Source organism: Mustela nigripes, chromosome 11 (assembly GCF_022355385.1).
Source record: "Mustela nigripes isolate SB6536 chromosome 11, MUSNIG.SB6536, whole genome shotgun sequence".
In the NCBI taxonomy this organism is placed as follows: domain Eukaryota; kingdom Metazoa; phylum Chordata; class Mammalia; order Carnivora; family Mustelidae; genus Mustela; species Mustela nigripes.
Genome location: NC_081567.1, coordinates 626,427 through 650,486, shown reverse-complemented (window position 1 = coordinate 650,486; position 24,060 = coordinate 626,427). Strand labels below are relative to the sequence as shown.

General features: G+C 57.1%; 2 protein-coding genes across 3 annotated transcripts in view; one reads left to right on the top strand and one right to left on the bottom strand.

Moving 5' to 3' along the window:
* Nucleotides 1-24,060, top strand: part of C11H7orf50 (chromosome 11 C7orf50 homolog) — a 124,751-nt gene that overhangs the window by 65,438 nt on the left and 35,253 nt on the right. The window lies entirely within an intron of this gene.
* GPR146 (G protein-coupled receptor 146) lies at nucleotides 6,157-23,923 on the bottom strand. 2 transcript variants are annotated; one of them, XM_059414259.1, is made up of 2 exons: nucleotides 23,783-23,923; nucleotides 6,157-11,252 (listed from the first exon to the last, which is right to left on the bottom strand). In XM_059414259.1, exon 2 carries the CDS (start codon nucleotides 11,230-11,232, stop codon nucleotides 10,231-10,233), a length of 1,002 nt encoding a protein of 333 aa, XP_059270242.1. In that variant the 5' UTR covers nucleotides 11,233-11,252; nucleotides 23,783-23,923; the 3' UTR covers nucleotides 6,157-10,230. The 2 variants fall into 2 exon arrangements, with proteins under 2 accessions (XP_059270242.1, XP_059270243.1); XM_059414260.1 differs by lacking the exon at nucleotides 23,783-23,923 and adding an exon at nucleotides 13,845-14,604.

Here is a 24,060-nt window from a genome sequence, read left to right as displayed (position 1 = left end):
CATCTGATCCTGTGCCCTGGCAAGGGGCTGGGCACAGGGCAGGTAAGAATCGCGGAGGGAGAATGGTCCGGAGCCCTGGGGGCGTGAGGAAGTAGCCCCGGGGATCCCAGATCCCTAAAGGAGATGACCTGCATAAAGGAAGCAGGAGTTCAGCATGGACCTGGAGGCTGGTGACGCTTCCCTGGCGGCTGTCCCCAGGCCAGCCCCAGCTGGAGACGTGACACGCAGAGCCCTCCTTACATGACTGCACCCATGGCAGCTGACCCTGTGTAAGATCGAGTAGCACTTGGGGGACGTTGCATGTAGCACCCAGCCCACTGGGGTCCCTGATGGCATCCATAGCCGCGTGAGCTCCAGGGAAAACCCACCGAGGCTGCAGGGAGGCAGAGAGTACCCCGGGAACCCCCCCAGTCACTGAGCCCAGACTGGGGCCAGGGACCACGTGTCGTCTGATGTCTCTTACAACTTGGACTCCCCACGTGGGTCCTGCTGTGTTGTTGCTGATGAGCACCTGAGAGCAAGCCACCCTGGGGCCTCTGTGCCAAGAGCCTTGAGTCCAAGCAGGGCTTAGGAGCTTGGTTAGGAGTGGGGAAGCCTCGCCGAGGTTTGAGGACCACTGACCGAGGCTAATCTCTCCAGATGGGAGACCTGAGGCTTGGACAGGGGCAGCTGGGTCTCTGTCAGTGTCGCTGGCCAGCATTCGCTGCTCAGCTCCCAGGGTGACAAGGTGCCTTGCTGTTAGAGCCGCATGGCCATCAGCTCTGCCCACTGGTACCTGCAGGGAGGCCCCCAGCCTGGAGTCAGGCCCTGACAAGAGTGTGTGGCCACAGGGGAAGCGAGGCTCCCAGCCCCCAGCCTCCAGCACACAAGCGAGCAGAGGCATCCTGAGCTACTGTGTGGCTGGCACACCTCCCTCAGCCTCCCGGTGTCCAAGCTCTTGTGCACAACCCCGGCCAGCTCTCTGGGCTCTGAGTCTGAACGTGCCGCTTGCAGCTGGTGGCCGCAGGCCTCCCGCGCTTTGTCTTGTGAATGGGTTTATAGAGCTGCGCCTGCTTGTTGGAAGGGTGCCTCAGGACAATGGAGCTGGTGGGTGGGCCTCATCAGGCTCCTCAGAAGCCTGGCTGGGGATGGGGGTGCGGTGGGGGCCCTGCCCCATGTGGATGATGCTCATCTGTGGGTTCTGCTGCGTCGTAGGGGCATTGCTCCCGTGAGATCTGGGGCCCCCCAGGCAGGGTGAGTTCCCAGGGAGCAGCAACCACCCTCTGTCTTAGGATTTGGGGCATCCTGCCTCCTGCTCACATGAGTTTAGGGCTTGGGGGTTTTGAGAGCCCCAATTTAGAGAAGTAAGCCTACCCTCTGGGCTCTCCCAGCCTTGCAGGGAAATGTCTGAGCTACTGGCCCAGCTGGCCTCTCCCCGCCCTGACCTCCTGGTCTTCCGTTAAGCTGAGAAAACCACATTGTCTTCCCCAGCTGCGTCCACTGGGAGGCCTGGTGTATGGTTTGGCTCCATTCTGCAATGTCCAGAAATGTGTTCCATCTGCACCGTGGCTGCTGCTGGCAGACAGGCAGTGTCCGCCTCCAGGCTGCGAGCTCGTACTGCCGGCCGCCGGCTGCTGGGCCGTGAGAACCACCACGACACTGGAGCCTCCTGTTCTTGTGGGCGCCTTACCCGCTGGGCCCAGCCCCCCACTTGCCAGGGCTCCCACCAAGCCATCGAGACTCGGGATGAACAGAACTGCTAAGAGAAGTAGCCACGCACTAAGCCTGAATTTCTGGTGCCGAGCGGAGGGGAGAGCCCGAAGCATTGAGATGAGGGTTGTGAGGGCAGGCCGGCTAGCTCCCAGCTCCCGTTCACTCTGGTCAGAGGGTAGTAAGTCCAGCAGCGCTGCACAGGGTATCTGAGGGTTAGAGGAGTTGGCAGTCCTAGACATGTGAAGCCAGAGACCATCTGTAAACACAGGTTTCTGTTGAACAGTGTGACCTGCACAAAGAGAGGGTCCCACATGGGTCTTAGTTGGGCCGGCCTCTGCAGCCCAGCCCCAGGACCAGCCTGGAGTGGATCCCTCTCCAGCCCACTGTCCATCTATCTCTGGACACCCCAGCACCCTCCTCCTGGGGTGCCTCGAGGCCTTGTCCCCGCCTTCTGTCACACCCTGTCTTTGCATTTCTGTGGATCTGATTTACTCCCCATAGAACTGTCTGCGCCCTGGGTTTGTGTGCTTTATATCAGGATTGGGGTGTAGGAGGACATGACTTCCAGGGGGAGTGCTGTGCCGCCTCATTCCTGGCCTGGCCCATCCCATGTGTCCCACACTTCCTCAGTGCCAAGGGTAGACGTTGGCGAAGAGGTTGGAGCGTGTTGGAGCTCTGCACATGAAGAGTGCGCACAGTTACCGGACGTGAGTGAAAGTGGGAAAGAAGGTGTGCCCACGGGGCCGCCTGTCAGCTGGCAGCATTGTTCCACTTGCACGGGAACTGGCAGCGGTCTCCCAGTGCCCACTCCTCCTCCTGTGTTCCTGGCCCCGTGTTGAGAAGGCGATGGAACAGCCCGTTCAGGGAGCAGTGGCTCTCCTGCCCACCCCTCTGTCCCAGAACACACCGTCTTGGGACGTGTTGTCTTTGTGTATAAGCACAGGATGGTCAGGCTTCATGTTCTCTGCAGTGAGAGCATCTATCCGGGGCTTTGCCCACAGCCCAGCCCCAGTTATGGACGTGACTGTGCTGTAGTGCGTGGCCTCCAGAATCTGGCACACCCATAGTCACCCCATGTTCGTGGCAGCTCTCCTTACAGTGGCTGCGGTGGGAGCGGCCTGAGGGTCCGTCAGTGGAGGAACGGATGAGAAACATCCCCACGCGGTATACAGAAAGGAGTGGTGGACTGATGCCTCCCCCAGGCCTGAGGGACCTTAGCAGCGACCGTTCTGTGGGAGAAGCCTGCCCCAGGGGACCATGTGTTCTGTGACTCCCCTGAGAGCTGTGTCTGGGAGAAGCCGATCCACACAGACAGGAAGATGAGTGGTTGCAAGGTGCTGCGGGAGCCGCCTCATGTATCCTGTTCTGAGATACCGGCACCAATGGCCCCTGCGTGCGTCCCGACTTTTGTCACTAAGACATTTGTACATGTTTAAAATTGGCTTTATTTGAGACAGATGCCATGTAACTACACTAGTTATGAGAATGCGGGTCACTGACACTAGAAGCCCTAACCGTGGCCCACTCTAGCGGCCGCTCCGTCACCTTGAAAGGTCTCACCTGTGTGTCTGTGGCCAATCCCTGTACTGGACTTCTGGCTCTGCTCGCCACCAAGCTGTTTGTTTTGCTTTCCTTGTCCTGCTGCTGTGTGGTCAGCAAGAAGAGGGGAGAGTAGGCTGATTACGGACTGACTCATCTCAGTTCCAGCCCAGGCCACAGCATGTTTCTCCGCGGCTATGGGAGATGATGGGAGCCTTGGCGGGCATGCCCACAGGTGCTTCCAGGACAGGGAGACGAGCCAGAGCCGCAACAGGCAGTCCATCTGCCCGTGTGCCCGTGGCCCGCGGCTGTCCGCTGGCTCTTTCCCGATTTATCTCCGTGCTCATCTGACCTCATGGTCACCCAAGAGCCTTGGAGTGAAACCACAGTGCCAAGTAATGGGGCCTTTTCAAACTCTGGGGGGACTTGCTTGGGGTGTTTGGACAAATGTTTTCCTGAAGAAAACCACGTTCGGGTTATTTGTGGTCTGAACCTGGCTTCCAACACCCGCAGCCTATCTCTGCAGCCATGCGGTGAGCGCAGTCCTACCCTTAGGGCCCCAGTGTTCAGCCCGGTCAGCCCTGTCTGGCGGGCCATCTCCTCACAGAGGAGGAGCCAGGCGCGTGCAGAGGTCAGAGGTGTCCACAGAGGCTTGGGGGAGTGCAGGCTCCTCCTCCTGAGGGGTGGGGACAAAGGGCGGGCACTTTTCGGGAGTGCCCTTTGCACCATGTGGAATTGTGAGTCCATTGCAGAAGCATTTCCTTGATCTTGGAGCCTTGGGAGGGGGCAGAGCCTCACAGAGACGGGCCCCTCTGTGACAGAAGCATCTGAATGCTTCAGGTGACGGGCAGCCCGAGTGGCAGAGGCTGGACCCATGTGGCCTTCCACCTGGCCATGCAAGAGAGAGCAGGCCCAGAGGCCGTGGTCCAGAGTACTTCCCTCCTGCAGACTCCAGCATTCACCTGTGCCTTCTTAGATGGAAACTTTTCCAACAGTTTTTAGAAGGCATGTATAATCTTACGGCTAGGTCTTATGTACCTTTCTAGCCATGGCCCTTCTTTAGCTCCCTGAGATGTAGGACATTGCAGTGAGCATTCAGCTTCACTTAGTGATGAGAAATTCCAGGGAGAGGCTGCCCTGTGGACGGCAGCATGCTGAGCCTTAACTGCACAGCAGTCCAGCGTCACGGGCCCATACCTGGCTACTGTCCCTGCAGGTGCCTGGCCCTCCTGGCTCCAGCATGGCCACCTGGGGCTGCGTGGACTTGGCATGGCCAGCGTGTGTGTGTGCATGTGGGCGTACACATATATGTGGGTGCAGATACCTGTGGACTGAGCGCTCGTCTCCAGTGCTGCCAGGGCTGTGTCTTGGTAAAGGCACAGTTTGCTGCTCATTCTGCAAGCCTTGTGCAGTCTGGGCCTATGTCTGCAGGGATAGCTTGTGAAGGACAGTCCTTTCGGGGGATGTGTAGCAGGCTGTCTGCATTTCAGCAGCTGGTTTGGGGGTGAAAGCCGCCGTGAAAAATCACTGAGTTACATCACCAAATTTGACCCACCCAACCCCATCCACATCAGGGCTAAAACCCGTGAGAAGCACCCTCTCGTGGCACAAACATGGGTCCTAGTGGCCCAGCGCACCGTGGCCCATAGTCGGCCGCCCTGCTGAGTGAAGGTCTGCCGGCGGCCACTGGATGGAGCTCCACAAACATGCCTGTTCTCCAAGGCTGGAAGATGGTTTAGAGTCATGGTTGGTCGGCCGAAACTCTAGAATGTCCCGGCTGGTCTCCTGGCATCTTGGGCTCTGGCGTCTTATTTCCCAGGTTCACATGATGTCAACAGCAGATGGGCCGAAAGAGCCTCTTGTTAAATGGTTTTAAGTATCAGGAGAAAGGTCGAGAACGCAATAGGCACTCAACAGATGCTTTGTACTGAGGACTCCTGTCTTACGTGCACGATCGACAGAACAAGGCAAATCATAAAAAGTCTTTAAACTGTATCTTATTTATTAAGATATTATAGGTATCTTCAAATTCTTTCATTCCTGGATAACTCAGTCACTTTTCAGCTTTATGAGAGCTCACTGTGTGCACAGCATGTTGACCACTTGCCGAGGGGGTCACACACACACACACACACACACAAACCCCAGAACTGCTGGGGCCACCAGGACACTCATTCTGTCCTCAGCCCTCAGGATGTGGTCAGGGATCTTTAAATTTTTATTCTCAGGGAAGAGTAACATTTTCAAGAGTCATAAGGCTGTCTCTGCTGGCCTTTGTGGGCAACCTGTGCGGTGGTGTTTGCAGCACACTCTGCTACCATCTGAGGCTGGCCACAAACGGTCATATTACTGTCATTGTAACCGAGGAGCTACAGAGAAACAACCAGAGATGGCAGGATCTGTGTCACTAGGGGAAATGCCGATTTTAGGTTAATACGTTCTGATCTATGTCCTATGCCCCTGGAAATACATTTGAAGAATTCCAAAATTGGGTAATACGTATCAAATAATTTAAATCTTCAAATGTGTGGGTTTTTTCTTAACAGGTTTTTCTTCCTCATTTATGTAGAATTTTAGGCCAATGGGTACATCATAAGATTTAACAGATGAGAAATGAAAAAGCCCCCAAATTCTCCAAGTGATTTTAAATTAAGAACAGGACTTGTAATTTAGCATCTTAAGCATTTATTCCAGGTTTATCTTTATCAGGTGCTTTCTATAAAAGAATGTTGACTTATCAACATGTCTGTCCCAAATAGCAGCACGTCTGGTTTCCTATGATAAATTCTATAACCTTCACGAAATAAACCTAAGATTAAGCTCATCTTTTGGAACTTTAAGCATGGCAAGATAGATGTGTGTTTGTGGATTAATAAAATTAATGAGCTTGGAACATAACGTTTCACTGGGAGAAATACAGATTGGTCAATTAAAATATATATGTAATCTTTATTTAGCATTGAGTTCACAGTCTACTTTAGCTTTTTCCAAATAGTTCCTCATTCTTATCTCAGCCCAAAAGTCTTTCCATTTTTTTGGCAAGTTCGCAGAAGCACTGGAAGCTCCCATACCTGGAAGAGAAGTGTCAGGTCACAGCAGATTGATCCGAGATGAATTTAGCACAAGAATGTGGATGAAGAAATGTGAAATGGACAGTAGGTTCTGCAGCATGTGGGGTTGGTGGCAGAGGTGTCCCCAGCAGGGAGAAGAGTGTGTCTCACATCTGTGAGACCCGGGTATGCTGCAGAACTAGTGGTGGGGGTCTCTGTGAGAGGTAAGGGTCTGCACGGGAGCCCCAGCCTGCCTTGGGCCTGTGCTCCACCAGGAAAAGCTGCCAGGCTGCCAGGTGCCTCAGGGGCCCTCTATCACCAGCACACGTGGGTGTTAGGATGGGGGGAGGGATCCCTGGCAAGACCCACTCAGGCCCCCAGAAGGGGGGTCTGGAGGTCACCAGAAACAAGCCAGTTTGCAACCAGAGACACTGAGAAATGGAAAACAAATCAATAATTTTAGATCCCTCTCCTGTTTGAGGGACCTCAGCTGGGGTGAGGGACTCTGCCACTCCTCTCTATGCTGTTGGCATTTCCCTCTCTCCTAGGAGCTCTTTCTCCTCAAGCAAAGAGCAGAACAGGTAAGCAAGGAAAAGGGTCTTTTTATTTGAAATAGCACTGCCACTACAAACCAGCCCACCCGCTGGATCCCGTTTCCACTAATAACGGTGCTGACTTCCTGATCCAAGAGCCTGGCTGTGTGTGGTGGACCTTGGCCTGACCCCTGTCTGGGGTCTGACTGCCAGCTGGGACAGAACTAGAGATCCAGCAGTAGCAGGCATGTTGGAGGTGAGAGGTTCTACGGCTGCAGTGTTGGGACCCGTGCCGTCACACTGGTCACTTAGGAACACCAGACTTTCCCAGGGCCATGGCCTCGGGACTACCCATAGTTTAGCTCACAGCTGGAGTAGGGTGGAGGGGGTCAGGCCTGAGGCTTTCAGGATTTGAAAAGAAACTCCAGTGTATCTGAAGACCTGCAGCAGCAGTTGGAGGGGCGGGGGTGCACCCTTGGGTAGAACTAGCACATTCCTGACAGAAGCAACCTGGAGACCTGTCTCCTTCTGCCCCGGATCTACTGCCAGGGCCCCACAGAAGTGGTCTGGACTTTCGCAGCTGGCAGGGCCGAGCAGGGCCAGGGCCCTGCCATCCAGTGTACTTTACGGATCCTGCACAGGCAGACTCTTCACTCAGTCCCATCCCAGCATCCTAGAGGGGATACATTATGCAGATGGAAAAAACAATGGCGGGACGCCTGGGTGGCTCAGTTGGTTAAGCAGCTGCCTTCGGCTCAGGTCATGATCCCAGCGTCCTGGGATCGAGTCCCACATCGGGCTCCTTGCTCGGCAGGGAGCCTGCTTCTCCCTCTGTCTCTGCCTGCCATTCTGTCTGCCTGTGCTTGCTCTCGCTCCCTCTCTCTCTCTGACAAATAAATAAAAAAATCTTTAAAAAAAAAAAAAAAAAAAAAAACAATGGCAACCAAGTCACGGACTAAATTTCCCAAGAGATCAGGACCAAATGGAGCAACTTCCCCGCATGGAATGTGGCAAAAAATCGAGCCACACTCTGTTATCCTCAGACCAGATGTGTCAGAACTCAGAAGTTTTCAGGTTATCACAAGTTAGTATGTTAATATCTCCACTAGGGAACTAATATCCAAAATACATAAAGAACCCCTACAACTCAGTAGCAAAATAAAATCTGATTACAAAATGCGGAGAAGGTCAGAAGAGACATTTCTCCAAAGAACACGGACGGCCAACACATACATGAAAGGCTCTCTGCGCCCCTCACCACCGGGCAGGTGCACATAGAACCACAGAGGGGGACCCCCCACACACACCTGTTAGGGCGGCCGTCATCAAGAAGATGAGAGAAGAGCTGATGAGGATGTGCAGAAAAGGGAACCCTCATGCACCATCGGTGAGAATGCAAACTGGTACAGCCACTTAGTCAACACAGAGGTTCCCCAGAAGTTAAGGAACGAGAACTTCCCTACGATCTAGTCCTCACACTTGTGGGTACTTACCTGAAGGATACAAAACCACTAACCGGAAAGATGTCTGCGCCCCCATGTTCAGTGCAGCATTACTCCCCATGGCCGAGACACAGAAGTGGCTAAGTGTCCCTCAATGGACAAGTGGACACAGAAGACGTGGGGCGGGGGGCATACACACATGCGTAACACACACTAGGGAACAACAGCCATAAAAAGGAATGAAGTCTGGCCACTTGCAACAATACAGACGGACCTGGAGGCCACTGTGCTGAGTGAAATAAGTCAGATGGAGAAAGACAAACACCATAGGCTCTCACTTATATGGGGGATCTTTAAAAAAAAAAATAACCAAGGTCAGAGAAGCAACAGACTGGTGGTTGGCAGGGGTGTGGGTGGTGGGAGAATGGGTGAAGGGGAGTGAAGAGATAAAAATAAAAAATAAATAAATAAATAGGGTGCATTACCGAGCAACGACCAAAAACAAAGCAGGTGTTTTTTTTCTGGATGCACAGCCCTAAAAGCAGGGTGGAGTTACCATATTACCAATTCCCAGCCCTGTTCCTCTGTAGCCGTAAATGGCAGGAAAATTTCGGTTGAAACATAAACCACATTTTAAGGAATGTGCATGTTTATGATTTTCCTTTTAGCAAACCACTTCTGTGGACCAGTTTTCTGCACACGCACACACACAGTTAACACGCCGCGTGTATTGCATGCTGGGGCAGGGCCCCCGTAATCACACTCCTCTTTCTGCAGAAAAGTGCCCTCCTACCACTGGAGGTCAGGGTTTGCTACCAAATGAACTTCCTGCAAACCTGAAAAACAGATCTTCCCGTTTTTAGAGTTTGGTGGGTTTCAGAGTTGGGAGTAAGGGGCTGCAGGTCTGGGATATATTGTGATGGTGTGAGGGGCAGGGCCTTCTGTTTGCATAGTTGTAAAGTTGATGGTTACGGGCCACGGTGTAGAAGAATCCAGGCAGGTTTTGGGCTCCCCATGGCAGAGGCCACGGAGGACCTGACGGGCAAGGTGGTGATAGTGGCCCCATACTCTGCCCCTGCGCCCCACGAGGCTCAGTTGTCCAGGCCTGTCTCTCCCCTGGGCAGTTCCTTCCAGCTTCAGCATTAACTGCCTTTTCCTCTCTTCTGTGTATTTTTATTGTTCCGTCTGGTGCCCACAGTGGGGAGTCGAGCTCTAAAGGTCAGCTGAGATCACCCATGAGGGCAGCAGGGGTAGTGGGTGCATTCAGCGGGCAAGGAGAGAACCGCGAGCTACTTTACTCTCGATTTAGACCAGCTACCACGCTGGCTTCGTCCATCGGAAACATCTTGACACCACCTCTGTGTGTGACACCGTGCGCCTCTGCTCCCCGCCGCCCCCAGGCAACCCTGCAGTCGTCACACCCACCCCCACCCGTCGGAAGAGGGTGCTCTTTTGTGTTGCTTCCTTCATTTTCATACTGTTGCGACTTTTCTGTCAACTCTTTCTTTCTATGAACAAAAGTAAAGTAAAAGAGGGAATCCAGGGTTGTAGCAAGACAGAGTATAAATACTGGCGTTTGACTGTCATCATGTCGTTCTGGGACCCGGTGTGGAGGAAGCTGAGGACGTGGCCCCGGGGATGGAGCAGTGCGTGGGCCTTGGGCAGAAGCAGGTGGGCTGATGCAGCTTCCCTTAACCCCAGGCCCCTGCTGCTTTGAACAACGTGGCCTTGGTGTAAGAGAGGCCTTTGTGGAACAACAGCAGACTTGGCGAGGACACATCCAGTACTGTCCTTTGTTATTGCCGCACTGACCTCCTGGGGAAGACAGCGACACGGTGCTGAGCACCCAGCTCAAGTGTCAGTCACCTGTCTCCCCGGAGGGGGGTGTGGGTCGTGCCTCAAGGCGCATGCACCCTCAGCCAGCGGCCAGGTGACTCCGCAGTGAGTGCTGGTGGTGGCCCCGGGGCTGGCTGTCTATGCCATCACCTGCTGGACCCCCACCTGGTCTGGGGAGCAACTCTGATGCCCACAGTGCATTTTCTTGATGAGCCGCCGGAGTTTGCCAGGAAAGCTCCTGTTGATGTAACGGTAGAGGAGCGGCATCACGGAGCTGCTGGAGAAGGCCAGGAATCTCGACAGGTCCTTAGCAAAGAGCAGAATCCCCAAGTGGTGCCCATCCACGGGCTTCCCCCGCAAGGCTAGCAACGTGTGCCCCAGGAGGGTAAGGTAGTGAGGTGTCCAGAGCCCAAACTGCGTGCACACGGTGGCCACCAGAAGCCTGTGCACCGAGGGCTCCAGCCTCCCTGTGTCCTGGTCAAGGGGCGTGTCTTCCTTGCGGAGCCTTGCAATGAGCGCCAGCGCATAGAGGACAGCCAGGGTGGGGACCAGAAACCCAATGAACACCATGATTGCATCAGCAGCCTCTGTGTCCTGCATCTTGGAGCACTCGACGATCCTAGCCGCCACGTGGCTGCAGATGTAGAAGAGCAGGGAGGAGAAGCTGGTGAGCAGGGCCCCGCCCCAGACAAAGCCACACACGTGCCTGGTGTTGTAGACGCTGGACATGTAGGTGCGGGGCAGGGCCCGCTCGATATAGTAGTCGAGGCTGAGCAGGGCTGTGGAGTACATGGTCACCAGGGAGGAGACGTTGAACAGCACCAGCAGTGTGATGTGGGCCTCACTGCTGAAGCCCCACAGGGCCCAGCCGGAGGCTGTGGGGCCCAGCAGGTGCACGGGCGCCAGGGCGCTCAGCACCAGGCCTGCCACGGCCATGTTCACAAAGTAGACATCGGGCATGGTCATGCTGCTCTGGTCATACAGGTTGACCAGGACGAGCAGGGCATTGTAGCCCAGGCCGATGGGGACACCGACGACCAGGTAGAGCAGAGAGAAGAGGGACAGGACCAGGTGGAAGTGCTGGCAGAGGCTGTGGTCCTCAGTGCCACCCGTGCCATTGAGTGGGCCGCAACTCCACATGGTGGTGGCAGCGGGCTGGGCTGTGTGGGAGAAAGCAGGAGAAGGTTATTCTGCCCCAGGCCTGCGAACCCCCAGAAACACAGACGTGGTACAGGAAGAAAGCCTCGCTCCTTAAACTAGCAGAGAACGGTCAGAGTCTCAGATTCTGTCCTGCATGCGCGTCTCCTGTGAAAGCAAAGGTGCCACCCCACAGCTGTTTAAGTCCCAAGCTGGACCCGCAGGGTCACAAGGCTGTGATAATCTGACTGGCCATGGTGAGCCTCCCTAAGCCTGCGGCGGCAGGAATCTGAGCCATGGACGATTTACCCAGGATACTGCTAGAGAAGTTGCTCCCTGCGTACTCACTGGCTCCTGCTGGGTCCCTGCTTCTCTCTGCCAGGAGGGGACATTCTGCAGGACCTCCCCCACCCCCACTGTGGCCTCACCCCTCTGCCTAGGCTGCGTGGCTTTCAGTCCACGTAACACCCGCCTGCTCAGCCTCTTTACTGAAAGTGGGTTAGAAAGACAGGTGACTGTGGAGCCCATCAGCCAGGGTGGCACCCGCACAGCACTCACATTCCCGCACAGCCAGGACACGTGCCAACAGGGGCCTTCCTGAGACAGGGTGACCCTCCACAGCCCCCCAGGTGAGGACAGCAGCCTCTCTGTCTAGCAGGCAGGCCACAGCCTTGCCCAGACCCTTCTTGGCATGCGTGGGAATCGTGTATACCTTCCACACCTATGTCTTTGGTGTGGTGGCCCGAGACCCACCCTGTTTCACATGACACCAGGCTGCGACAGCAGGCTGTACCTCCAGCCCTGGGAGCGGGCGTGGGTGCACACGTGGGAGATGTGTGGGCAGCTGCCAGACTGACGTGTGTCACCGTGTGCAGTGAACGGAGCTGGGAGGTGGGAGGCTGCCACGGGCTGACAACGCTCATGCCTCCATCTCCACAGGGCCGTCACTGGGTCCCAGTGAGGCCACATCCACAAGAACCATCATAGAGCCTGGGGTTTCCTGGGGGATGTGCTCCCCGCCAGGGAGGGGGCTCTGCCCTGTCAAGTCGCCCGTGCCCATGCCAAGAAAGACAGACAGGGGTGGGCCATCGGTCCCAGCACCCTCACTCAGCCTCTGAGGCAGCGCTCCAACAGGGTGCAACCAAGCGGCCTGTGTCCCAGCACCTAGGAGGCATGGGCACACAGCCGGCCGTGAGAACCCACTGCATGAGGAAAGAACACACTTCACAAATGTCAGTTCTTTGGAGGAAAACCTTACTTTCAAAATGTAGTTTGGTCCAACCTGATCTCCTGCTCTCAGAATAAGAAATCCTCTTGGGCGAGCATATACAAAGCAGACATTTGTTTCCTGAGCCTTAGGACAGGGATTAGCCAGCCCTGCTACCCACAAAGGGGCTCAGGGGCCAGGCCCTGGCCACATGTACTGCTGCGCCACAGGCTGGAGCCTGGCGTGGAGGTGGGAGGTAACGCGGAGAGAGGGTTCTGAGAGCACAGACCTTACCCACTGGTCTGCCTCACCCTTGCCCCACCCAGGCCAGTGGGATGACAGGGGGTTAACAGTGAAGGAAACAAAAGGAGGCCAGGGGCCCCCACTGCAGGAGTGTGTCTGCATGGGAGTCCCCCAGCCTCAGACTGTGGTGGGCACACAGGTCATGCAGGCATCAGGGACATCCAATCCGGGGAGTGTTTTGCAAGCCTCACTTAATGCTGCTTAGCAGCCTGCGATGATGTGTGTCAGACGGCAGCGACACTCAGGGTCAGGCTGGGCACAGGGCTGGCCGGCTCTACCCACATTGGTTACATCATTGATACAGTGTTTACTGTCACCCACAGTGTAAGCTCGGCCCTAAAGTCTGGACAGTGCTCCTCAGCCTATGGCCCTGGTGGGCACTCTGCACCCCAGGGGCCGAATTCTGGGGGAGAAGGTGGGAGCCCCGGGCAGGTGGCACATGTGTCCCACAGCCAAGGCACAGGGTTCCGCAGGGAGCTGGGAGCTGGAGAGGGGAGTCATCTAGCTGATTACATGGCAGGTTTCCGTTCTCCTTCTCCTTCCTGAAGGCCTCCAGAGCTGGCTGGGGATGTTTCAACAATGTGGCCTCTTCTCTGTTCTGTGGCTCCTCCGTGCTGAACCATGGCTCCAATAGTGAGCGGGGGGACAGGGAACAGAGGAGGCTGTGGGGCGCTCATCTGCCAGACTTCACTGGCCTGGAGTCCCCCAGAAACTACATTCTTGTGGCCACTGTGGACATCTTCCATCCCAGAGCATCTGTCTGTGCGGTGACCAGCTGGGCTCACATCCTGCCCAGGGACCCATAAGGTCTGCCTGAGATGTTCCACCTGCTCTCGTGTCCAAGCCTCTTTCCTTACAAGAGGAGAGAGATGCATCCCTGAAAAGGCAGGGCCCTGCGCCATCGTTAGGCCAGGCACTGGCTCAGTGGGGCGCTGGCCAGCAGGAATGGCCGGGACCTGAGGAGCCACACTTCTGGTCCGACAGAGCCCGTCCTCCCTCAGGCCTGCCCCAGGCTTGTGCGGGGCCCTCAGCCCTCCCTCCCGCAGCCTGTCCCTAGCATCACCCCGAGTGGCCCGTAGCCGCACCCGCGCCTCAGGCTGCTTACCTCTATCCTAAGTGCCCGTGTCTGTGCACCTGGACCGCAGACCCCGTGAGCAACACGGCAGCATGGACGACAGGGAGAATCCTGTGTTTCTCAGCACACACACACCACCACCACCCCCGCCCGCCCTGGGTGCTTATCAGTGGCAGCCTCGCGGCGCTGGCTTCCTGCGCGGTGCGTGTGCGCACTCCGTGCCCAGCGTGGAAGCCACTTGTTTTCCTCCAGTAAATCGCTCAGTGTCGGCCTCCCTTGGCAGGCCCAGCGGCCCCTCCCTATCTCTGTTTACAGCCAGCTCCGCAGAACGAGGGCTGTGCCTGGAAGGGCCAGCACCGTCGAGTCGGGCTCCTGCCCCGTTGCACCAGTTCCAGGAGTGCCAGGTTCCTTCCCCCTGCACCCCAGCCCGTGCCGAGTGATGGGGCAGGTGCGGCAAGTCTTGCCCAGAGCTCACATGGCCGTTCCTGACACTTGGGATATAGGGCGTGTGCAGTGACAAGTTTCTCTTCCCTTGAGCAAGGAAACTGAGAGGCAACTTAGCACAGAACCAGAGGCCACACCAAATCTCCATGGAAAGGGGCTGTGGCCTACGGCTCTGCAGCACGGGCCCCAGGGCTCTGTGAAGGGGCAGCAATGGCTGAGGACAGGTTCGGGACTGGCAGGAAGAAGGGCGGGTGTCTCCCCTGTGTCGCTGTGGCACCCACAGCTGGCCTGAGCACGGCTACAGCGGAGCTGCTGGCCGGTGGCCACTAACCGTGTCCCCTCCCAGCCAAGGGCTCAGGGAGCCGCTGTCCTGCCTGCCCACGGCTGCCCCGTGGGGCCGCAGGGAAGGGCCGCTGGCGAGCGGCCATCCTGGGCCAAGAGTGGCTCCATTCTTGGGAAACGGTCACGTGGAGCACAGTCTGTTTAGAATTTCCTTCCCAGTTCTCGTGCCTGTGTGGCCTGGCTCACAGGTCGTGTGGAGAGCAGGCGGTGGCCATCAGTGCTTGGTCTTCAGTTGAAATAGGCCTGAATTTCTGTTTGCTGATAGCCAGGAAACACAGAACGTACTGACTTGATTTCAGAAGCCAGAGTTCGCGTCCGTGCATGGTTCTCGTGTGTATGCAGGCGGAGGATGCCAGCTGTTGGCTTTCTGTCAGCCTGATGATGACAAGCTTTGCTCTTTTGTCCCAGCATTCTTCTAGGGAAACCACTTTGTTTTCTAAACACGGGCATGTGGTATTTGCCAAAACAGGAGTGTTCATTCCCGTCTGGGAGGATGGCGCTGAGAGGCAGGGCAGGGAAGGGAACAGCTGGCAGGGAGGTGGGGGGCCAGGTGCTGGGGTGACACCACCATCACTGAGGCCACTGGACAGCCACATGCCCGCCCCAGGATGGGCTCACCCATGCCCTGTGCAAACCGAATGTGGGTCCCTGTGATCACGGGTGGTCCCGCTGCACAGGGGCTGCAGGCATGTGGCGCAGGTGGGCGGGAAGCAGGTGGAGGTACTCAGGAGGGATAGCGACTGTACTCCCAGAACTGCCCCGTGTCTGTGGGTCTGGTGCGTGAGCTAGCGGTGGTCCTGCCTAAACCCTAGTCACAGGCCTTTGGTGAAGCCTGTGCAGGTCTCGCAGCTCCTGGCTCACGTCACAGCTGACCTTCCAAAGGATGAGCACCAGGGTGGCTGGTGGTGGGGGCGGGGGGTCCTGTCCGGGCCAGGACTGCTGTCTACCATTCTGCACCTGGAGCCAGGCGGATGCCCCTGATCCCCCAGGCCTGCCCTCCTGGCTACACAGGGCCTCCAGTGGGGGCTGGCTCAGCCTGCCTTTCTTTGGTTCCTGTTCCCTTGTGGTGACTCCACTTCCCTTTTGCACACTCTGGTTTTGCAAGTCCAGGAACCTGGGAACAGAGACTTCCCTTCAGGGAGGAGGCAGACCTGGGAACAATGGTCTGGCTCCCGCCCTCCAGCCCAGGCCTCAGACCACCTTTCCAGCTCCTGAGAAAGAGGAACTTGGAGTGCAGCCGGAGTTGGGGGGGCGGGGGGAGTTCCAGGAAGGTCCTCTCTGCAAGGCCACTCGGGGTTCAGTGCACTTCAGTGCCCAGCACTCCCCACTCCACCCATTCTCATTTGGAAATCTGCCACATTCTTCCAGGACAGCAGGATGGATAATCTAGCTTCCCGGGCCCTGTCACCTGCTGTGGGCCCTTAGCAGAGAGGGTCAGGATCAGTGAGGACCCCAGTGGGCTTCTCGTCTGGGCTAGCCTTACAAACAGGCTGGGCCTGTCTCCACACCTCCTCCCAGGACCCTCCTGGGCCCCACCTTGCCAGAGCTCCCTGCTGCTTCCCTGGCTCCTAGGCCTGCTTCCTCTTCCACGTACCCTAGAATCTTTTCTAGAAGGGCCTATTGGCAGAGCTCCCTGGTTTGCTCTGCCCGTCCTGCCCCCACTTCCTCCCACCTAACCAGCTCCCTGGTGCTGTTCCTTTGCCCTCCTCCACTGGGCCTGCCTCCAGCCTCTCGGTGCCAGACTTACTACCGCCTCTCCCCTGCCCCCAAGAGCTGCGCAGGTCCTGCGCCTGCAACCACAGCCTTGCAGCAGACAAGGCGCCAAGAATGGTCCCAGCACCTGTCCCCCTGCCTCTCCACAGGACTGTACTTGGGGTCCCCCTGGATTTCCACTCCTGCCAGCCCCAGGTCTCACCTCATCTGGGTGCGGCTTCTGTCACAGAAACTCTCCCTTCCTGGTTGGGGTCACAGCCTCCTGGAGGGGCCCCTCACAACCGTGACCATCCTCCCAGAGCACTCTCCTCTCAGTCCCAGATCTTCGTGGGGACAAGTGACCCACTCACCCTTGAGACCCCCGCTGAGCCAGGCCCATGGCGGCTTCTGCGTGCGTACGGTGTGTTTTCCGGTGAGCCAGGACTGCCTGTCAGCCAAGCTGCACAGAGCAAGAGTGCCCCGGACATGTGTAGGTGTCTTGCTGCCCACGTCCGTGGCAACGGCAGCAGCAGGCCTGCTGGGCCTCCATCCTCTCTGCGGCTGAAATGTGGGCCTCTGTGGTGACAGAGTGGCGGCCCAACTCCATGGCAGTGGGAGGGACCGCAGGAGGGCCGTGCACGGTCAGGCTGGCCTATTCCTCATGGGCACCGGGCGTCTTGGCTGGGCAAGAAAAGGGAGGCAGCTCTTCAGGCCAGGGACCTCACACCTGCTTGGGGTTGTCCAAGACAGAGACCACTGTAATCTTCTGGCTTTTTCCACAAAGGTGACTCATGTACTCACCTTCTCTGAGGGCTCTGTGTGTGTGTGTGTGTGTGTGTGTGTTTTGTTTTCTAATGACACTCAGAAAGAAGAAAGCTGCACATCATAAGGACAGGGCCAGTCTTTCAGGTGTCTGCTCCCCTTCCTGGTCCTCTTCCCATGGGCTGGAGAGGCCAGGATGGCTTGTGGGGAGCAGTTCCAGGCCTGGGGGCCAGCGGGCACCCAAGAGAGGAGAGCAGATAAGCAGCCAGCCTGGTGGAAGGAGGAGTAGCTGGACCACAGGAGGGTTCTACGCCCCAGACCAGGTCAGAGTGCATAGCGGGGCCAGCCTGGGAAACGGCAGCCCCAAGCTCCCTGCTGGGCCAGTCCTCAGTGGCTCAGACCGTTACTGCCTCCACAGCCACGTGGCGCCCCTTCCCTGAGCTTGGCTGCATTCGCACCCCAGCGAGGGCAGCCTCCAGACAGGCCAGACATTTCCCTCCAGAAAAGCCTGAGAGGACCCGAAAGCTGAGCTGCCATCCCACTCGTGAGGCGGGCTGCACCGTGGGAAGCCCTGGGAGGGAACAAAGCTGTGGTCATTTCTTCTCCATGTGGAGCGGTCGGTCACCTCTTGGGTCTCAGAAGCCCTACCCTTTAGAGGTGAGCAAGGCTGAGGTCCGCAAGGACAGAGTCTCGTGGTCCAAGCTGGTGTCCATTTGTGGATTTGGTGCCCCAGCACTGCTGTCTGGGCCTCTGCCACCTCATGGGGTGCCCCAAGGCCAGACTATCAGAAGGGCCCAGTCCAGGAGCTGCCTCCTGCAGGGCAGAGAAGACCCAGTGAATGCTGGCCGAGATGGAGCGAGAGGCTGGTGGGTGTGCAGGATGCGTCTGAGTGTCCGCTCGGAGGCCCCGAGGGCATGGAGCCCTTTTGGGTTCTGTACCCCATCCCAGTTTCTAGGGTCTTCACAGTTTTCACGTCCTCTCTGTCCCTTCATCCCCAGCTGGAGCCTGTGTTTCCTCAGCTGGGTGACAGTCACCTGCAGATGCTCTCATGCATCAAAGAAAAGCCATTTTCTTCCAAGATGCCTTCTGGGCTTCAGTAATTCTATTTCAAGGAGACGCTTTCCTAGACTTGCCAGTTTCTAACCGCAGGAGAGTTCTCGGCTGCCTCCTGATCGCGGAGGCTCTCAGGCAGGGTTACGGGCTCAGCACATGAGTGTGAAAGGGCTGTTTGCCTCAGGCTGTAGGCATGGAGCCATCAGAGAATGCTGAGAGAAGGGAACCCGCAGCTGTCTGACCTGAAGACCCATGGGCCTGATGGAGGAGGGTGTCCAGTGGCCGCAAGTCTGGCCTAAGCACCCCTCTGGGCAGCTGTCCTTACTGGCTTGGAAAACCAAGGAAGCGCCCTCTGCTCTGGGCCCTGAGCTGGGACTTTGGGGCTCTCCGGTTTCTTCCCTGATGGTACTGGCCAGCGCCCGAGCATGGCGGCTCTGTAGGGGTCACACAGACAGCCCAGAGGGCCAGTGCCAAGAGCAGGCACAGGCCTGGGCCCTGGTGGCTGCCCAGTGAATCAGCACACGGGGAGAGAGGGCCCTGCAGGCCGAGGTTTTAGTAGGAAGGCCTGTGGGTGGGAGGCCAGGCTGCAGGGAAGATGAGCTGACGGGAAAGCTGGGAACAGACAAGCCACTCCTCTGCTCAGCGGCCTGAGGAGCCCCGGAAGACCCGGAGGAGCAGGGTGTCCCAAGCAGCAGGGGTGATGCCCAGGCCTGGGGGACAGACAGGGACAGGTGCAGAGCGGGCCCTCGGTGTGTCCCAGGACAGACACCAGTCCTAGGAGTCCTAGGCGGCTTTCCTACTTTGAGGAAGCAGCTCTGAAGGCAGGCACTGCCTTGAACCCTGGCCTCCCTCCTTCCCCCTCGGTGGTGGAGGAGCTCTAATGCAGGTCTCTGCAGGGCAGGCGGCGGCTTAGGCAAACGCTTGAACTTCGCAGAGGGAGCAGAGTAACCCCCTGTGACCTAGCGCTACAAGCTGTCAGGAAAGGTGCAGGTGCCCCTCATTTTGCTCAGCATCCCGACCAGTCGGGAATTCCGTCTGCAGAACCAGCCCCCCAGATTGGTGCCCGGGCTCCCTGCTTCCGTACAGGGGGGCGCTGGTTAGGCGGGTAATGTACTACCTCAGTAGTACTACCAGCTGTACTACCAGCTTAGGAGACTGGTGTGACTGCTGGAGAGTGGAGCATGGCAGGACGAGCCTCAGCAGGTTCCCGGAGGGTGGATGAGTAGGGTGCAGGCCCATACCCTCCTTCCTGAATGCGGGGAGCTCACAGAAGGCTGGCTGTGGACTTCTGCTCAGAATCTACCACCTGACGTGGAAGGCGGGTGTGGGAACGTGAGTGCCAGGCACAGGCCTGGTGCCGGCTGTTGGGGGCGGGGAGGGAGGGGAAAGCGGCAAGCCTCAGACCACCGCTGTGCACCGCAGGGACGTCCCCATCCCAGAGGCTTCATGGTCTGGGTCCGGGCTTTGGTAACAACGCCAATGGCACATTTGCTGGTTTGGCATTCATGACACTGGGGCATGAAATATGTCCCCACAGCATACAGAGAAGGGGGGCCGGCGGACAGAGCAGCTCTGACCCTAACTCAGGAAGACTGGGGGAGGCCTCTCAGCGGTGATATATACCGCTGAGAACTGCTGGCAAGGCCCACACCTCAGTTAGGCCGCCTGTTAGAAGCATTTTGAGGCAGGACGTTGGCAGCTTGCTTTCTGTGCCTTTTCAAAGAAGAGCCTAAAATGGTATAAAGCAGCCCATCAAAAGTGGGTGTCTGTAAGTAATGAAAATGCTAAAATCCAGGGCTAAAGTAAATAGTGATCTCTGTGCAAACAGATGCCAGGAGTGGGTCGGGACAGCAGCCTGGGGGAGGAGGGGATCGTGGGCTGTGTGGACGCACGCGTAGCAGGCTGCTGCTGGGGTGGGCAGGGGTCACACCTCCTGGGGTCCTGCATGTGTGTGTATGTATGTGCACGCACACGCGCGCGCCTATATGTACAGAGCCCACAGAGACCAGCAAAGAGGAATCAGCCTGTTCCAGGGTAGCTGAGCTGGTTTCACTAAAACCTTCCCGTTATTTCCTTGCTCTGTTAATCAGGAAATCCTGTCGTCTGCTGCTGGGGGCCCACTGGTGCTGGGCCTCCTGCCCATCTCCCTGCAGGGCGGGGGTGTACATACTGATCCCCCTGCTCACTTGATAAGTGCTAACTTACCCCTGAAGTTTTATTTTGGTATCAGCACTGTGAGGGGCCCTCCCTGACCGTAGCCCCTACCCCCACCCCCAGCCAGTCCTGCTGCAGTCCTGTCTTTGCCACCTGCTGAGAGCTTTCTGAATGGGAGGGGGAAGTCTCTTGATTCTTGCCAGAAGCCTGGTTGGCTGGCTGGGGAGGAGGTTCGCTAGGTCATGTCAGAGGCTCTCCCCCAAGGTGAGCAATAGAGCCCACACCACAGAAGGTATAGGAGAGTGGGAGTGCCTCTTGTCACTAGGAGATCAGGCTGTGGGCATGGGGCTGTGGGGCACAGGCAGTGCACCCTGAGTGGGCAGACAGCTCAGCCTGGCTGACGGTCTTGTGGGTTGTTTCTGTTTGACGTAGACCTGCTGTGCACCATGAGACTTAACTTCAGATGAATGTTCTAGAACAATCAAAATGCTTTGAAAATGACTCCTGAATGTTTATTTCCTTTTGTAATAATGGGCAGAGGCTTTAGCTACAATTAACATCCAGCTGGTAGGAGCCAGACACTCCAGAAAGGCCAGTGCTTTCATAGGTTTTTCAATGCAGAGAGCTTACGCATACTGATTCCTATCACAAACGGGGCTGTGCCCTCCTGGGGTGTGATAAGAAACTGTTCCTCATATAGATGGGTTGTTTTGGTTTTTATTGCCTTTTGCTTTTTATGGTTCTAAATGGCAGAGTAGTGAGCGAACCAGGCAGCATGGCTCACGCATAAACAAGGAGTGGCCTCTCTCTCTCTGTGGAAGAGAACAGGCTTGTCCACTGGCTCAGGAAGGGCTGCGGGGGACTGAGACCAAGCAGCCAGGTCCAGGCCAGTGGGGCGCCTGTGCCAGGCCACCAGCTTCCTTCCCTGGAAGGAGATGGGACACACGTTCTTTTGTCAACAGAGCGCTAGTTTCTTGGGCTGTTTTTTTCCCGGATTAACTTAGTTTGAGGCTAGTTCTCCTTCCAGGCACAGCAGGCCAGGAAAAAATAGAAACTAAAAGACTCACTTAGAAATTCAAGGGGCCGAGAACAGATCAGGTCTCCATTTCAGACTCTGGGCAGGCCTGGCAGCCCAGCCTGGCTCCCCGATCTCCCCCAGCCTTTAACTCAGTGTGCTCTTACCTCAGCGGCAGGGGGCACTCAGAGCCGCTGATCTTATCAGCACCTTGTGGTTCTTTCCCAGGGAGGAACCGCTGGTTAGTGTTACTCTGCACAGTTGCTTCCTCAGTTTGCTGGGTTCTAATTAAAACTGGGAAGTTCCTAGGCACACCCCCGCTGGCCTGAATGGGAGGAAAGGGACCGTGGGTGGTCCTGCTGGGGGACACACAGGACACCTGGCCCGTCTCACCCTGTCCTGTGATGTGAGGGATGTTGTGTTTGCACATGGAGACTCCCAGGGGACTGAATTCTGTTCCCTGGCACCATCATATTTTGGCATCTCAAATTAGAAAGAATATCACCCTTTTTCTTATCTGGACTGTGGCCCCTGCCTGGGTGGTATTTTGGGTCCTAGGCATGTGAGGCCCCTTTGGACAGATGCTTCCCAGTTCCACAAGTGGCTTTAGCCTTAGAGCCAGCGGCTCTAAGGCTAAAGCCACTTGTGGAACTGGGAAGTGACGGGAAACATTGTTTAAGGAAGAAGCAGCATGATTTCATCATGTGTGCTAATGCAGAGGCCCCAGTTCTCTGGAAGGGAACTCATCCCCTTCCTCTGCTACCACCCCGAAGACACTGCCCTAGTGTGTGGTTGGGTCACTAGAGGCCAGGTGGCAATTATGTTTCCAGGATTCCAAATGACACTGGAGGGACCAGAGTTGGGTGCAGCTGCTCCAGGAGCCCCCTCCCAGTCCCATCCCAGGAGGCAGCAGGGCCCTCTTCCCACCTGTACATCACACAGGCGTAGTTCCTAGCAGTGATCTCCGCAAGTATGTCACTCTCTCATTATATAATAGGTAGAAATCAGTCCTCACATCCCAACCTAAAAACCTGTGTGGCCCACATTAAGTGGATGTACCTTGCCTGTCATCAGCCTACCCTTTGAGTTACAGGGACACCAGTACCATGCTGACATTTGCATTCTGCCCTAAGACTGTGTTTTTCCATCCTCGGGGTATTTCCACACTCACGACAGAAGCAGGACACTGCATGGTCCAAGAGCTGTGTGTGGCCCTGGGGGACGGCCTTACTGCTCCAGCCCCAGCTTCCTATGTGTGACAGGCCTGGTGAGCACTAAGCACATGCAGGTAATTATCTGGAGACCTGCTTCATTCAGGAAGATACCAGGGTCTCTGGTTTGGAGAGCTGGGTCCCACAGCAGTTGCTTACAGAGCTACGCTGCAGGTCCTGGACAGTGGCTGTCTACTGGGTGTAGTTTTCATTCTGCAGTGCCCCAGCTAGACCCAGTCAGGACAATGGAGGGTCTGGTCACTTTATGCATGGTCAGGGTCACTTTCCCATACCCTCGTATATGCAGGGATCCGGGAAGCCAGCTTCTGGCTTTTTGCAATTGAATGCTAACCTCTGCTAGAGGCTGGCCTGCTCAAATGTGGAGCTTATTACTTAGAGCTGGAGTGGAGATCTCAAAGGAGATCAGAGGGGTAAATGGTGCTCTGGACATCAAATGTACAGTCACCCTCAGGCTCGCCACATCTGGGCCGGGCAGAGGCTAGGTAGATGACCACAAGCAGATGAACACCCTGCTTAGAAGCTGAACTTAAGGTGTTTATGATACTAAGTTGCTGCTTGTTGTGTTTCTTGTTGCTTCCAGAGTGGATGTTCAAAGGCGGGGGAAGGGGGGGTGTCCCTGCCTTCCTATGAAGTTTTGCAGGAGCCTTTCCATGCGCGGGGAATTGTATATTTTCATCAAGTGTCCAAGATAGTTAACAACAGATTTGCTGTCTACATTTAGATGTAGTTCCAGAACTTACTAAAAACTGTGTAATCATGAAGAAGAGGAAAGCCCTAAGCATGCTGACCCAGGAGAACGTAGTCAGTACCCCTCCCCTCCCCTCTCCTCTCCGCGCCGCCCCCACCCCACCCCGGCGCCGGACATGTGAGGAACCAGTGGTGTTGCTAAGCCACATGCCCCTCCACAGGTTAATGACCGCTGGGCAGCCGCACAGTCAGCATACAGCTGGAGACTGGCCCCAGATGCGGGACAGTGTCCCCGCCCCCTCAAGGGGACAGCACCCCTAAACCTCTGGGGGACATCGTCCCTGTCCCCATCCCGCAAAGGGACAGCACCCCCAGACCTCTGGGGGACACTATCCCCACCCCGCAAGGGGACAGCACCCCCAAACCTCCGGGGGACAGCGCCCCCACCCCGCAAGCGGACAGCACCAGGGCGGGGCCGACGCACCCGAGAGTAGGTGCGGGACCGCCGCAGCCCCGGGCTCGCTCCCCGCGCGGGCCAAGACCCTGGACGTGCCGGCCGGCCGACCCCGCCTTCGGCGCCCACTCACCGGCTCGCTGGGCCGCGGGCCACGCAGTCGCCGCGGGGCGGGCAGCTCCGGGCTCCGAGGAGGCGGCAGCGGGGTTCACGGCGCGCACGCCGCGCGGGCCTGTGTACACACGTGACCGCCGGCCGGTCCCGCCTCCCTACCGGCTCCGCCCCCGCCCCCAGGCTCGAGCCGCACTCCGACCGCGCGGGGCGGGACGGGGCGGGGTGGCGCGCGTTCTGTGACCCGAGGTCAGCCGCGTGCCCGGACGCAAACCCCGGGCGCGCTCTTGGGCTCCCTGA